At 45.2% G+C, this 14,842-nt stretch overlaps 1 protein-coding gene across 1 annotated transcript; it reads left to right on the top strand.

The window, feature by feature from the left end:
• The first annotated feature begins 7,362 nt into the window (after positions 1–7,362).
• Positions 7,363–13,986, top strand: LDHA (lactate dehydrogenase A). Its single transcript, XM_084263499.1, has 8 exons — positions 7,363–7,497; positions 9,062–9,196; positions 9,938–10,055; positions 10,756–10,929; positions 11,359–11,532; positions 12,344–12,461; positions 12,888–13,011; positions 13,172–13,986. Exons 2-8 carry the CDS (start codon positions 9,071–9,073, stop codon positions 13,334–13,336), a joined length of 999 nt encoding a protein of 332 aa, XP_084119625.1. The 5' UTR covers positions 7,363–7,497; positions 9,062–9,070; the 3' UTR covers positions 13,337–13,986.
• The last annotated feature ends 856 nt before the right edge of the window (positions 13,987–14,842 follow it).

Genomic DNA, 14,842 nt, shown 5'->3' with positions numbered 1-14,842 from the left:
TGTAAATGAAAGAAAACAAAAAAAGGAAGAAAATTAGACCACGAAAAAATTTTCTCTTGGAAAGGATTAGAAATCACCCCCTCTTCCTGCTAAACCACACTTGGCATCTACACATGACCTCAGGGTTCACATCAACCTTTGCGGTGAGTAGAACGAGGTCTCCAACACCAACCCACAAGCCTACACAAAGCACAGGCCACTGAATGCCCACAGCAGCAACTAACATACAACTACAGCCCCTCCCAAGGCTGGTGTAAATCCCTAGCAGTACAAGCCAGGGAAACTTGGTCATTTAGGAAACAGTGTTCACCTATCTTTCCCTTGGCTACCTTCAGCTTATAAAATTAAACAGAACAAAACTAAAAATCCCAGCGAGCCAAACTTTTTGAGAGATCAGGCAAAAGCTATCCCACGTGGACACTACCACATTCCCTCCAGCAGTTAAGTTCTGCTGGCACCACATATGATTTAAACAGTCTTTCAGATCTCTGCCTGGTAACCTCTCAGGACAGCACCTGCCTTTTACAGCCATCTCCCCCCTCAGGGGTCTGTGTTCGCCCACTAAGCCACCAACAACCACCACCACTAAAACAGAATCTAAAAGAGTACCTTGTGCAGACACAGTCACATTACTTTTCCCATCTGAGACCAGCAGAAGAGTTCAACTCTGTAACACCCACCAAAGTCACCCTGAGGACTGCTCTCTTAGGGCCAAACCAGCCCAACTGCAGCTCTTTTAAAGAGACTCAGGTGTGGCCACCTAAATGAAAGCAGCTGGTTGCCAACTTCCATTCTATTGCTAAGTTTGTTGAACTGCAAGTTAAACTTCATCTCCCTTCTCCAAGGACCAGACAACAATTTATTACATAGCCATCTGTAGGCACAAGCATTTTCTGTATTCACTGGGCATTATCTGAGAACACCAACATGTGGGGTATACTGAGAGCCTGTTGTAGCACCCAGGCTCTAAAAGGAGACTGCAAAACCACATCTCTTGATTGATGGCGTTCCCACTCCACTCCAGGTACAGAGCTGGATTTTATTCACCAGGATCCACAAAGCACTACAGAAATTAACCCACATGTTACAAGCTCCAGAAAATGTCAGGAGCTGTAAGTTACACTTTATAGCACTGATGTCTTCTGTAAAAGCTTTCAAGAGAGGTATCCTGCATGCTGAACTGCATCTTTCATGAAAACACAGACCAAACTATTTTCAATGTCTAGGACTTCATGGACCCTGTAACTTTGTGCTGCTAAAGGCAGGGCTTCCTTTTAGAGTCACAACTGCAACGCTTCTGTCTCCAAAATGGATGAAAGAGATAACAGGATGAATTCATGTCTGTCTCATACACTGTTACTGTAGAGCAGGCAGGGCAGGAAGCTCCTCACCAAGTCTGAGTGGTTGTATGGCCCAGTAACTTCTCAACTATAGGATGCTGGGTTTCCAAGCAGTGCAACTTGGAATTTTCATTCACAGAAATTAAAGTTTAGCTTCAGTGATTTTTGGATGCGAGAGAATATATAATCTGCTAGTGTTCTGAATACACAGAGGGTCAACCAGGTATAGAAGTTCTGAAATGCTGGAAAAGTATCTGCCTTTGTGGGGGAGGCAGTGTTGTGTTGTTACATGAATTATGACCCAAATGGCCTGAATCAGTAAAAACTTGCCTTTGCCGGACTCCGTGGCTCTTTACTGAGTTAACCAGCTTGTTGACATGTGATGTGCTGAGCAGGGATCCTGGGGAAATCAAAACTGACAGCTGCAGAATTAATACGAATTTTATAATAAGGGCAAGGGAGGGGTTTCTGCTCCAGATGGAGTGCAGGGACATGCCTCTGACCTTTTGCTGCTGAGCCTGCCTGCCCTCTTGAATTGGCAAGTAGCAGCAGTCTGCAGCCCTCCTCTCATATCCCTCCAGCTCCTTACTGTAATTTATAGAAAGTCTCCACTTACTGCAACCTGCCAGACACTCAAGAACAACTTAAATAACAGTAAGAGTACGGCTGCTGCTGCCAGTTCAGAAGGCAGGAGCAAGGACGCATTAATGATCACCTTCCTCTTGACAGTCAACAGGAGGCAGGCACTGAGCTGGAGGAGATACCTTTAGGGCTTTGTTAGGCAAAGACTGACCAGCAGCCTCTGTCCACTGGAGTGCCTTCCTGGCTCTCTCAGATCATGTGATTTATCCAAAGCATCCCATTTCCTGCAGCTCCTAAGCAAATGAGCAAGTATCCAGAGTGGCATCAAGGGAGTGGGTTTGGCTTGCAGAATCCTGCGCAGTGACTCATGCTTCCATGAGTAAATTCATCTCCCCAGAGAAGCGAGAAAAAATCATGCATGTTGCTCAGTCCAGCTACCCGGAGTGATGATTTAGGAAGGAATTGCAAGAAAATCAGTTTTCTTTAGCTCCATATTGAGAAAAATCATTGCAAGAAATACAGTTTCACCTAGCTCTGTGCTGAGTGCATAGTGCATTGCTGTTGCAAACACAACAAACCTTTTAAGGGGGAAAAAAATGCTGTAACTTGGAAGTTCTGCACATTGAAATATGTCAGCTAGAAAACAGATTACAATCAAAAACATACAGCTGACAAAAATCAGATGTTGAAATCTGGGATCTTCAGAAGCTGTCAGTTATTCACACAGGTCTCCACATACATTACCCGAGTGCACATTTAAAAATAGGCTGTAGGAACAGATAGGTATAAATAGCCGGAAATGAGAATTGCATCAGCTAGCCCCTCCTCCTCGCCCACAGTGACAGGGCAAAGAAAAAGAGGGTGTGAAGCAGCAGAAGCATCAGATCTTTGCAATACCAGCGCCCTCACAACAGCATTCAGGCAGGGAAGGAGAGGGACCTGGAGGTGTGTGGACCACAGCTAATCAGTTATGTGCAGAGATGCCAATCAGTGCAAGCCAAGGTGAAATTAATCTTTGAACTTTCTTAGGAGGTAGATTCAAATGGTTTGAGGTGGCTATACTGCCCAAATTTGAAGAACAGAAAATACAGATTTTTATGGAGTATGAACCAAAGTCCTGTATCTTACCCTGATAAATATTTAGAAACTGCAAGAATCCCAGCTCTGAGAGTTTTTCTCATGTTGATAATCTAGCAGAATATACCAAACTTTTGGTATCATTCTACTCCATTCTGGGGTGCAGGCCTCTCTGGTTTAACTAAAGAACCTCAATCATTTTCATTTTGCTTTATGGAACTGAGGTGTTTCATAATGAACTAATCCCTACAGTGCTACCGTGAGGTCGGCGGATAAAGACCCTTTGCATTTTACAAAGGAATAACAAAGCCATTAAACCTGGAGGAAGTTCCTCAGGCCTCACAGTAAATCAAATGAACAGACAGGAGTGGAACATGTTGTAGCTGTGTCTAGTGCTAGGTCTTTCCCTCACGCACTGACATCATATGAAAGCAAAGCCCCTGATGATGTCAGAGCAAAAGCAGGACTGATCACACTGGAAATAACACTTAACGATTTTTAGGGGTGAAACAGACCTCATCTCTCAGGTAGAGTGGAGAGATTCCACTGACCTTTCCAGGGCTGGTCAGCATCAACTGTGGCTTTCAGTTACTGCTAGCCTCCTCTCTAAGCTGTAGCTCATACAGCAAATACGTGCCAGTCATGGTTTGGTGTTATTATTCACCTCAATGGCACCATCAGATTTGATTTTGTCTGTCATAAACCAGGACCTGAACAAATGACAAGTGCAGAAGTTAAATATCACCATGTAAATCCTAGAATAGAAGTATAAAAGTTTCCACATTCACCAACTCCATTGCTTTATTTTTCATGTTTAATTTGTGAAAGCTAATATGGAAAAGAGGGAAAGCAATCTGAGGAAGGGCCAAGCTTCCCCAGAGAGACCCTGTCACATTTCAAACATTCCCATCACTCCATCAACACCACCTCCCACTAATGCAATAAAAGGCAGCAGGGGGAAAAAATAGGATGAATAAAACTCCTTATGCATAAAAGTGAGGAAAGTCAGTCCTGTCCCGACAATCAAAGTCAATCACTTCACAGAAATCAAAACAGACCTGGCCTCCATCTTCCAAGTACACAAAAAGCATCCTTAATTTTCTCCCCCCGTTCTGTTTGTGTTGTTCTGAGCCTTCTCTGATGGAAGCTCTCTGAGGCAGAAAAAAATCAATGTCAGTCATGCCAGATGACTGCTTTCCTCCTGAGAACCTACGGCTGCGAACAGGATCACAGAGGACACTTAAAAAGGACAAATGTGGCAGCAGCAGCCTCCTCCTCAGTTCTGTAACCCAGGTGCATTAACACTGGCATCTGAAAAGCCCAGCCTGGTTTTAATAAAGCAAGGCTTCTGATCTGCTTATGATCATCGAGAAGACTTTGGGACCACAGTGGTTTTGAAACATCCTGGTTAGTTTGCTTTGGCCTCCTCTTCAAACGGAGGACCTCTGGTATCTGAATAGGCACCAGACAGGTACGGACAACTTCTAAATAACAGAGATTTGGGATTGGTTCTGATCTCAGCAACAAGCTGCACAAACATAGGGAAGTGAAGATTTTATTCAAACTTAAACCCTGAAAACAATATCAAGTTTTATTTTGCCTGAGCCACAGGATAAGAACCATCTTATAACAGCGCTCTCCTCTTAGAAGCCTTGGTCGCACTGTGATGGCAGTAGAATACCACTTGCTTTACATTAGTTATGTATTTTTAAAATGCTCATTAATCTATCCAGACAGTCTTATCTTTGAAGCCTCTTGTCTTACATTTAAACTTTTCAGAAGTAAGAAAATTTATTGGGAGAAAATATTTCTTTTTCATTTCTGTCAAAAGTTCATCTTCTGTCCTGACAAGTGTCTGGAACCCAAACTCTGGATGAGATGCTTAGTGCCATTCATGTAAAGCCACTCTAAACAGAGATTCCTGGGATGCAAAACTAACCTTCCTAATCCCTCCTTCAGGCTTCTGATGCAACAAGATGCTCACTGAACCCAGCATAATGCAGAACAACACTACATGGTTTCTTTATTCTACATTGATGCGGCATTAGGCCTACTCAGCAACTATCCACACTTTCCCTTCTTTAGCTATCGAGTCTTCCCTGATGACACATCTCACAAGTATCACTCATTCTTCAAGCAGCAGCAAGGAACAAAGCACATCTAATTTTGCAATGTTGTGTTTAACCTCCTTTGCTAGGAGTGTTGGTCTTTATAAGAACCAAAATTTTCTATTTTTCTGGCTTGTTTCATGCCAATCTCATTATTCTATGTTTCAATAATTTCTCACTTGTGTTTTTTGTTTTTGTTTTGCCAGTGGACTGTCAAAGAAATTATGAAGCTTTGGGCTACTGTCCCCAACAGGTCACCACAGCAGACGGGAATTGTCACTGGGATGGTCTGTGACAAGACGTTAGCGTGCCTTGAACAGCAGCAGAAAATGCTTGCAGTTGTAAAGCACAGTTTGGCAGATGAGTACAAGCCTTAGCTGTGAAGGGATATACCCATCTTCACACCATTCACTCTGGTCTAGTGTGACTGAGTGCCATGTTTTATGCTGGCTTTATGAGACAGGACATTGAGACAAAACTGAGATAGAAAGGCTGGTCGGGACAGAGGAAGATAAAGTAGTGAGGAAGGCCTTCTGCCATAAGCACCTCAGAAAGTGAGGCACAAATAGATACTGGCAAAAATCAGTTAGAGTTGGAATGCCAAAAGGAAACTAAGAGAAACATCACAAAGGTAATGAAGATACAGAAATTAGGAGAAAAAGGATCACTGTAAGACAATAATGGAAAAATAAAGGTAACCCAGCTAATCTCACAAGATTAAATTATTGCTTCCCTGATTTTTATTAAAGGTGAAGATGTTAATCCATGGGGTAAAGACAGGATGCCTAAGAGCAGGGGTAGAAGGAAGAAGCAGATGCAAGATAATAAATGCATACAGCCAGCTGACAAGGGAAACTCCCACAATCTGCCGTGCTCCAGTGGGAGTGACCAGACATTCTCACTCCCAGAGTCCCAACACACAATAGGTGCAAAGGTTTTAAGTCAATTTACTGACCTGGAGCCATTACCACAGGACCAGAGAACAGCAAGTGTTTCAGAAGCGAGCCATGGTGGAAGCAGTTTGGGCCTGTGCTTTTGATTCTGTGCAGTTCTTCAGGAAGATGTGGAAGGAAATTTTAACGAGCATGAAATTCGGTGAATGAATGGATAAAATGAAGCAAGGGATTACCGAAAGCTAGTTAAGTGAGACAATCTTGTAGCATAGTATAAAATTGAAACATCAGGCACCCAGTGAGTACTATTTTTTGCTCTTTGTCAGTATCCCAGTAAGGAGCAAGGAGGAGGGCTTGGCTCCACTACCCCACCACTGGGTGACAGGGAGCTGACTGTGTGGCGTGACTCTGAAAAAGCCACGACCAGTCATGGTATTTCCAGTAAGGACAGGAAAACGTTAGTGTTCCTGTTTGAGGCACGGCAGAGAAGACGGCCTGAAGCACTCCAGACGGCGGCCTCTCCCAAGAGAGGAGCATTCAAATGGCAGAGAGGTCTCCCCAGTGAGCAGCGCACAGCTCGCAGCACGCCAGCCTGAAAAGGCTTCGCTTATGTAACTTCACAGAACAGCAGCAGAGAGGGAACCGAGTATGTAAATACACGGGAAGGGAAAGTAAACGCCAGACAAGGACGTCTGTAACAAAAAAACACCAACCCCCAAACACCGATAGATTTAGATGGAGATTAGAAGCAGGTTTCTAGCTATCGGCCAAGGGCTGCATCCGCAACAACGGCCAGAAACCCAAGCGGCGTCTGCCGGCGATGAGGAGGAGCGGAGGGCTGGCTGCTGGCGGCGGGAATGGGCACGGCTCCCCGGGAGGAGCGCTGCCCGCCCGGCACACCTTTACTCTCCAAAGCCGGCACCGCTTGCTGGTCCGCGTACTGGCCGAGCACGCACTGCGCACCGTCCCAGCCCTCGGGCACCAGCGTTCTAGTCACTTTCACCCATCCAGGTGTAAGAACAGGGGAATCTCCCCCGACGACGCCAGGATGCCGGTTACACCACCGGCGCGACGCGGAGCCGCAGCAAGCCCAGCCCGGCAGTCCCCCCTGCAGCCCCCCCGCCTCAAACTTGAGACGGGCCCGCTGAGCCTCCCCCAGAGGGGCTGCCGAGCCCCAGCCGGTGCTGAGCTATTCCTTGCCCGCCTGGGCTTCTCTCACAGTACCGACCATTGCGGGCCGAACGTTCCAGAACGGCCGTTAGTGGGCCGAGCGTTACCGTCCCCCCCGCCTCACTCCACCCCTTCCCTTCCCTTCCCTGCTAACCCACGCCGGCCCGGCACAACTTCCCCCTCCTCTCCACCCCGACGTGTCAGCGGGCACGTCTCCACCGCGGCGGCCCGCCCGCTTCACGTCAGCCGCCCGGTCCCTACTTAAGGCAGCGGCCGCCTCCCCGCCCCACCGCTACCGCCGTCGCAGCGCTTGGTTGAGGAGCCTCGGTAGGTGCGATCGCCTTTGTGGGTTGCGGGGGGAGGGGTGGGGGGTGCTCGTGGGGGAGATGGGAGCAGTCCTGGCCAACCGTCCCCCGGGGGGACGCGGTCGAGCAGGGTGCCCCGAGCGGGCCGCAGTCCGAGTGCCCCCCGGGCCGAGGAGTTACGGGGCACAGCCCTGGAGCTCAGCCCGGCGCCACGTTGGGCGCGGCAGCGCGCCCTGCTCGGCGGCTTGTGCCAGCGGTGTGATTTCCACACCCGCGCCGCGCCTCAGACCGCTGCGGGCTGCGCTGCCCCGCTACCCCTCCCCCCGTAGGCTCCCTGAGTTAAACTGCATCCCCTAACGGGCGGTGAAACGCCCCAGAACCTGCCTGTCGGGAATGACCGTGCGAAGGGCTGTGAGGATGGGCTGTGCTGGAAATGGAGCATTAATACAGCACCTCAGCTACTGGCCATCCCCTGACCGGCTTCTTTCCAGGGAACTGGCCCTCTAAGAACAGAACACTTGAGCGGGTGCCTCTCACCAGCCCTGCGCGTTGCAGTTCGTACAGGCAAGGGGAGAACTTGGCACATGGAGCGTGCGCTGCACCGGGCCACGCTTCAGGAGGCTGATGCAAATGAAGACTGACGTATCTTGGCTAGCTCGTCCTAAATATGGGCACTGCTAGTTTCCTGTCCCTCCTCCCCCCCTGCCTCAAACTCACAGTCCTTACCTGCTCTGCCGATGCTGCCTGGCCCTTCCTGCTCTGAGCGAGTTGCTGCCTGTTCAGAACTAACTTGAGAATCATCTTGTGTCTATGCTTGCATCCAGCTATGAGGCTGCCCCTGCCTCGGGCTCTTGAGGAAGGGTAGAAGCTGGGTTGCTCCCAGTGCAGCACTGTCTGGGAAAGCGTAGCATCAGCTTCTGCAGGGCTGAAAGCACAATACTCCATCGTCATGGTGCCTTGGTACACCCATGGCTATCAAATTAGATTGTGTATACCAGGCTGATGTGCAGCTGGTAGCTTAAAAAAAGAAATGTGGAGGGTGGGAGAGCTGGTAACACCAGACTTGAGACATTGTCATTCAAAACTATGTAGTTTCACTTTACAATAAATCCATAAAGTTGACTTTGAAGATCACACTGTACTTAAAGACTTGGCTAAGTGTTGCACAACTTCAGCTCTGGAAAGGCTTCAGGGCACGGAGTACCAGTTTTTCAGGGTAGGAGGACAGAGATTGCCAGATCATGCTGTGCTTGGAAGTACTAAAATGGCTTCCTTTCCGTAAGTGTAATACGGATGATCATTTAGAACGTTCTACTAATGCTGCTGGAGTGCCACCCAGCTATGTGTTGGTGGTTGTCAGGCTGTATTTGAGACAAAGCTATCACAAGGTCAAACAGTGCATTCTCATTAATAATTCAGGTTTTTGAATCATTTAGGTGCATACAGACAGTGCTGCCGGATGTTGTAGGCATGTGATTTATATTGATTTTTCTGATCCTGGAATCACGTCTCTTGCTTGGTACAAATATTCTGGTGTCAGTAAAAGCTCCAAAGCATGGAGATATAATCTGTTGCTTTCCTTGCAGCATTGCACCATGTCTCTCAAGGATCAGCTCATCCACAATGTCCACAAATCGGAGCAGGCTCATGCCCAGAATAAAATCAGTGTGGTTGGCGTGGGTGCTGTTGGAATGGCCTGTGCTATCAGCATCCTGATGAAGGTAAGCGTCAAGCTTGGGATGAAGCAGCATGGTTGTGATTACCTGAGGCTTGAAAAATAATGTCCCTTATTAGACTAATTTGGCTAGTGCAGAAGATGAACTTTCGGCTGTCTGGTCTTACTGTGGGCCTGAAGTGAAGCAGTGCTCTTTAAGAGAGTGTTCTCTTTGACAGAGAACAGATAGCTGTAGTTCTTGTAAATCAATTGTATTGTGGTATCAGACACATGCTCTGTGTGTCATTTTGACTTGAGCTACATTTACCTTTGAATGACTTCCAGAATCCCCTCTAAGAACCAAGGTGTCCTTTTGTCTGAAGCCAGTGTGGTGGAGTACTTTGCAGCGTGGACAGGAGAAAGTGTTCCTGGACACTGTGAATGACTTGTCCTTTGTGTTGCATTCATATATTGAAAATGTTGTGTGTAATAAAATTAGGCTTGCTTTTCTTACCTGTAAGATAGAAGGCTTATGAACAGCTATTAAATTATTCATCATTGTCAAGCTAAATTCAACAACTACTCCATGCACAATGTGGATATATAAAGTACAAACTCATTCAGTAAAGGAGATACCCCAGAAGACTAACTTTAAGTACCCCTCTTGGAAATGAGAAAAATGATACAGATGAGCAAAATAGCTTAAATTGATCATAGCTTTTAAAAGAATTGTAACTTTACAGTTTACAAATCGGGTACTTTGCTCAAAGAGGCAATAAACTTACTATTTGATCTTGGTCTCTTGCAGGACTTGGCTGATGAACTTGCCCTTGTTGATGTTGTGGAGGACAAGCTCAGAGGAGAGATGCTCGATCTCCAGCATGGCAGCCTTTTCCTTAAAACACCAAAGATTGTCTCTGGCAAAGGCAAGTAGTTGGCTCTAAAGTGCTCATTATTTCCAAATGGAGAGTGATGGTCAGTTTGAGATACGAAGTGGCTAGGCTAACACAGCCTGTCCTCAGTGAGGAAAGCTCACTTCTGCTCAGCTGACCTTGTTAAGACCAGTCCAACTAGTAATCCTCTGTTCCAGAGTTCATCACTCCATATAGAAAGATGAATTTGTTAAGTATTCCTACACCTTTGAGAGTTTTATTTCACAGCCAGTTAGCCCCTGAATGTGTTTCTACTTCATTCTTGGCCATAAGTCTGACTGCTTTTGTGGAACCCTGACTAGGGCAAATTCTGTCTCATACCTTAGTGTGCAGCTCCAGTGTCCACAGGTAGCATGGTAAGAAGGCAGCTTTCTTCCTTTCCTGCACAGCACTGGCTGCCATCCCAACAGCTACCCCATAACCATATGCACCTGAGAAGTACGTAGTACCACTGCCCCATTCTGCACATTAAGACTTTGCCGTGCCCTAAAGGTTGCCACTTGTGGCAGAGAACCAGGGTTGTAAGAGAAAACTTCAATTTTCTCTAGAAGGAAAGTCAAGGGTAACAGTTACCAGGAGAACTCTGACATCCTCAGACTCGAGTCTTGGATATCAATCCTGAAAGAAATCCAGAACTCTTGCTCTGAACTGTGTGTAGAAAGAGGTCATGTTTGACACCACCTTCTGTCTGCAGATTACAGTGTGACTGCACACTCCAAGCTGGTCATTGTCACTGCTGGTGCCCGTCAGCAAGAAGGAGAGAGCCGCCTTAACTTGGTCCAGCGCAACGTCAATATCTTCAAATTCATCATTCCCAATGTTGTTAAATACAGCCCTGACTGCAAGCTGCTTATTGTCTCAAACCCAGGTTTGTCTTGTGTTGCCTTGACAAGAGGATTTGGCTTACAGCATTGTGTTGCCTTCAGTAAGGTGGCATTAGTATACTAACGTGACTGACTTAGGCCACATAGCCAGAAACATCATTTTTCCTCTCCACACTTGGCAAGCTGGTCCTCTGAGAAACAAACCAAGCTGCCTCCTTGGGTCTTCAGTTGCCTTTTAAGTGTCCTTTTAGCACGGGACACTGATAGCTGCATGTGTAGCATAAACAGTCTCTTGATTCTGCCTTTAAAACAGTTGTTAGCCCACTTACAGGGCCTGGTGACAGGCATTACTTTACACTCTAATTCATGTAACTAGTGTGCAGATAAAATCCTTAGAGATGAACAGAAGATACCATTCTAGTTACCAAACTGCTCATGAGTAGCACTTCTTATCCTTCCTGTTCTACTTACAGTGGATATTTTGACCTATGTGGCCTGGAAGATCAGTGGCTTTCCTAAACACCGTGTTATTGGTAGCGGCTGCAATCTGGACTCTGCCCGTTTCCGCCACCTCATGGGAGAAAGACTGGGCATCCATCCTCTGAGCTGCCACGGATGGATCGTTGGAGAGCATGGAGATTCCAGTGGTAAGGATGAAATCTGTCTGGCTGTCATACAGAACTTGTTCTGATGGTTTGTTTGCAAGAGACATCTCCAGAAGTCACAGCAAAACTGCTTGAAAACCTTTGCCCTGCAGCACCTTAAGAATCCAAGTTGCTTTAAGTCTTCTGCTGCATAGAGTAACCCTAGATGATCTATATTTGACCCAAGTTAACTTTGCTTAGAAAAGGTCGTTACTGTAACCTGAGGAGGGTAAAAGTTTCTAGGCTGAGTTGTTCCCATAACTCTCCAAAAAAAACCCCAAACAGAGCAGCAAGAGGGTAAAGTTCTCTGGAAGGGGCTCCCAAAGACCTGCACTACAACTACTAGTAGTCATTCAGTTGTCTTTACTGGCATCTCTTGATTACTTCAAGAACTATATATAGGAATTGAAGTGCAGAGACGAGTCTAGAGCACTGGAGAAAACTTGAGTAAGAGCAGCTGTACTTTCTCTAGCAGCATGGAAGCAGTTATGTCTGCTTCCTGATGCTTGGGATGATTCATTTGGACTCAATTCCTGTTTTGAGAAACTGTTGCAAAATACTGTTGCTGTCTCTTTAGTTCATGTTGCTTAGGTGTCTTGCTTTAAAGGTAGATGTTGTGACATCATGTATAGATATGTTTATATGTGCCTAGTTACTTACTCAGTTTGCCCTCTTAGGTCATACTATATTTGAAGTCGTATCTAAGTCAGCAACACATGTTGCAGGCTAACAGTTAAAATAAGATCTAGTTGGATTAAATTAGAGGAGGACAAAACAGAATTTTCTTGAGGTAACTAATCTGTGCAACTCTCAGTACCTGTCTGGAGTGGAGTGAATGTTGCTGGCGTCTCCCTGAAGGCTCTTCATCCAGACCTGGGAACTGATGCAGACAAGGAACACTGGAAAGAGGTCCACAAGCAGGTGGTGGACAGGTAAATTCTGCTGTTTTGTGTGGTCTTGGCATAGAACAAATGATGGAAGACGTATAGCATCTCTAATTGCAGCATCCCTATCTGGTTTTGTAAATACCACAGTAGCCCTAAACAAATGTCAGGATACAGACATAATGGAATTAGAAATAATAACTTAAGGAGTAATGCAGATTTGGCAAACTTAACTTTTTGTGCTTAATGAACTTTAAATTGGGGAGGTGCTGTTACTTCAAGTGTCCAGTATAGGTGTGGGGAGAAGAGTAGAGTGCAAATAGAATTCTTCACTGCTGAGCATACTTCAGTCCTGTCAGCAAGTCAGTTAAGCTTCTGACATCTCCAAGTTACATAAGGCATCTCCCAAAAAGCCCTTCTTACAAACTTCAAGTATTTCAACTTGATTTTTCATGAGTAACTTTGTCTTTGCAGTGCCTATGAGGTCATCAAACTGAAGGGGTACACATCATGGGCTATTGGCCTTTCTGTGGCAGATCTAGCTGAAACTATTATGAAGAATTTGAGAAGAGTGCATCCGATCTCTACAGTTGTTAAGGTGAGCAGCAGCCTCTTTTTGTTAACTTCTGTCTTTTTGAGAACTAGAAGTGTTTGGAACTGTGAAGAACAGTGATAACATTCTATTTTAATGTCAAATAAACGTAGTAGTTTTCCTGGTAAAACACATTCCAGCCTAACTGTCCTTACCTGCATTACAGGGCATGCATGGAATAAAAGAAGATGTCTTCCTAAGTGTTCCTTGTGTACTGGGCAATAATGGCATCACTGATGTAGTGAAGATGATCCTAAAACCTGAGGAAGAGGACAAATTAAGGAAGAGTGCAGATACACTCTGGGGAATCCAGAAGGAACTACAGTTTTAAATCTACCCAAGCAGTTCACTCTTTGCAGTCTAACGGGTTTAGTGGTTTGTCTTATGTTGCACTTTCCACGTAGGTCAAATCTTTCAATGTATGTATCTCAACTAAACACAGAAAAAGCTCAAATCTGAACAATTTAGTTTCCTGAAGATAGCATTAGGAAACTACTCTAGTGTTTTCCCTGTTCTCAGACACCTGTGTTCTTAGCCAGGGCTAGATAACCTACTCAGTCTCGTAAAGTGGTGTGACAGAAATCCAGCATTCAAAGCAGCACTGCCTAGAAACCCTTTGCCTTTTTCCTCATGTTTAATGTTGGTTCAGAACAGTAAGTAACTAATTACACAATGTGAAACCAAAGACTATTTTCTTGCAGTTAAAGGATTGTCAAGCCAATTGACCAACCTTCTCTGCCAGCTGAATAGCTTAAATATTTCACTGTTGGTAGGTCCAAATGTATTTTCCTAACACTGCTTTGGAAATTCTGTGTATTTTTTTAGAGAACCTTATTTTTGTGTACTTTACTTTATCAGTGAAGCTGTAAGTTCTTGTCTCCTGAGCATGTCTAAAAAATGTTTTGGGTTTGGTTATGCAACAAGACAGTGACTGTCCAACTGTAGTACCAGCTCCAACACCAAATAAACCACAAACTGTTATTTGTCTCCTAGTCTTTCTTTGTAGGGCTGTCTCCAAAATGCAGCTCCACTTGCACCCATCCCCACAAAACAATTTTATTTCTTCAGTTACATTAACTCAACCCTCATCTTATTTATGCAGCTACTCTTACAGGCTCCAGGGATTTATGCAGTGAACTTCAAGTTTCACAGTAGGAATGAATATGCTGCAACAAATACCTTATCTTCTCAGAACTTAAGCTTGATTCCCATCTTAATGGAAAGGAACAGGCTTTACTGACATTGTGGGGGGGAAGGGAGAAATGCTTTAATGAAGCATTTTCCTTACCTGTACACACGTGTAGGAAAAATTCTCTACAGCACCTACCCAAGACTTGTGAAAAGTCAACTTGTTGCCATGCACAAAAATGAATCTCCTCCGAAATAGGAGCAAAGTAGTGACTGATGTGACTCCTCAAAGCCCATAGTAAGTTAGATAAGTAGGCATCATGTGCCATTAATATTTTTAAAACAATGTATCTCATTACAGTGAAGGAGGAAAGGCCTTTTAGCCTTTTCTAACATTAGGACACAGCATGTAGCTACTACTGTACTGCTTGCTTTTATCACCATGACCAAAACAGCACCTGGAAAGAGCGCACACAGTAGTAGTGACTAGGAGTAAGCAAAGTTTCACACAAATGACAGGAAAGTGGTATGAAGCCATTTTCACAGCTTTTAGAAGATCCACAGGATTTACCATTTTTACTATATGAAGTCTTACCTACCTTTTACTATGAGAGTACCAACCTCTTCACATCCAACAGCAACTTGAAAAGCCTTAGAGCAAACCCTCACAACAACTAGTGCACTAAGACCAAGAGCTGTTTTTCAAGCT

This window comes from Gallinula chloropus (genome assembly GCF_964237585.1).
Source record: "Gallinula chloropus genome assembly, chromosome: 4".
In the NCBI taxonomy this organism is placed as follows: domain Eukaryota; kingdom Metazoa; phylum Chordata; class Aves; order Gruiformes; family Rallidae; genus Gallinula; species Gallinula chloropus.
Note: the sequence above shows the minus strand (reverse complement) of the source record. Positions and strands in the feature narration are given on the sequence as shown.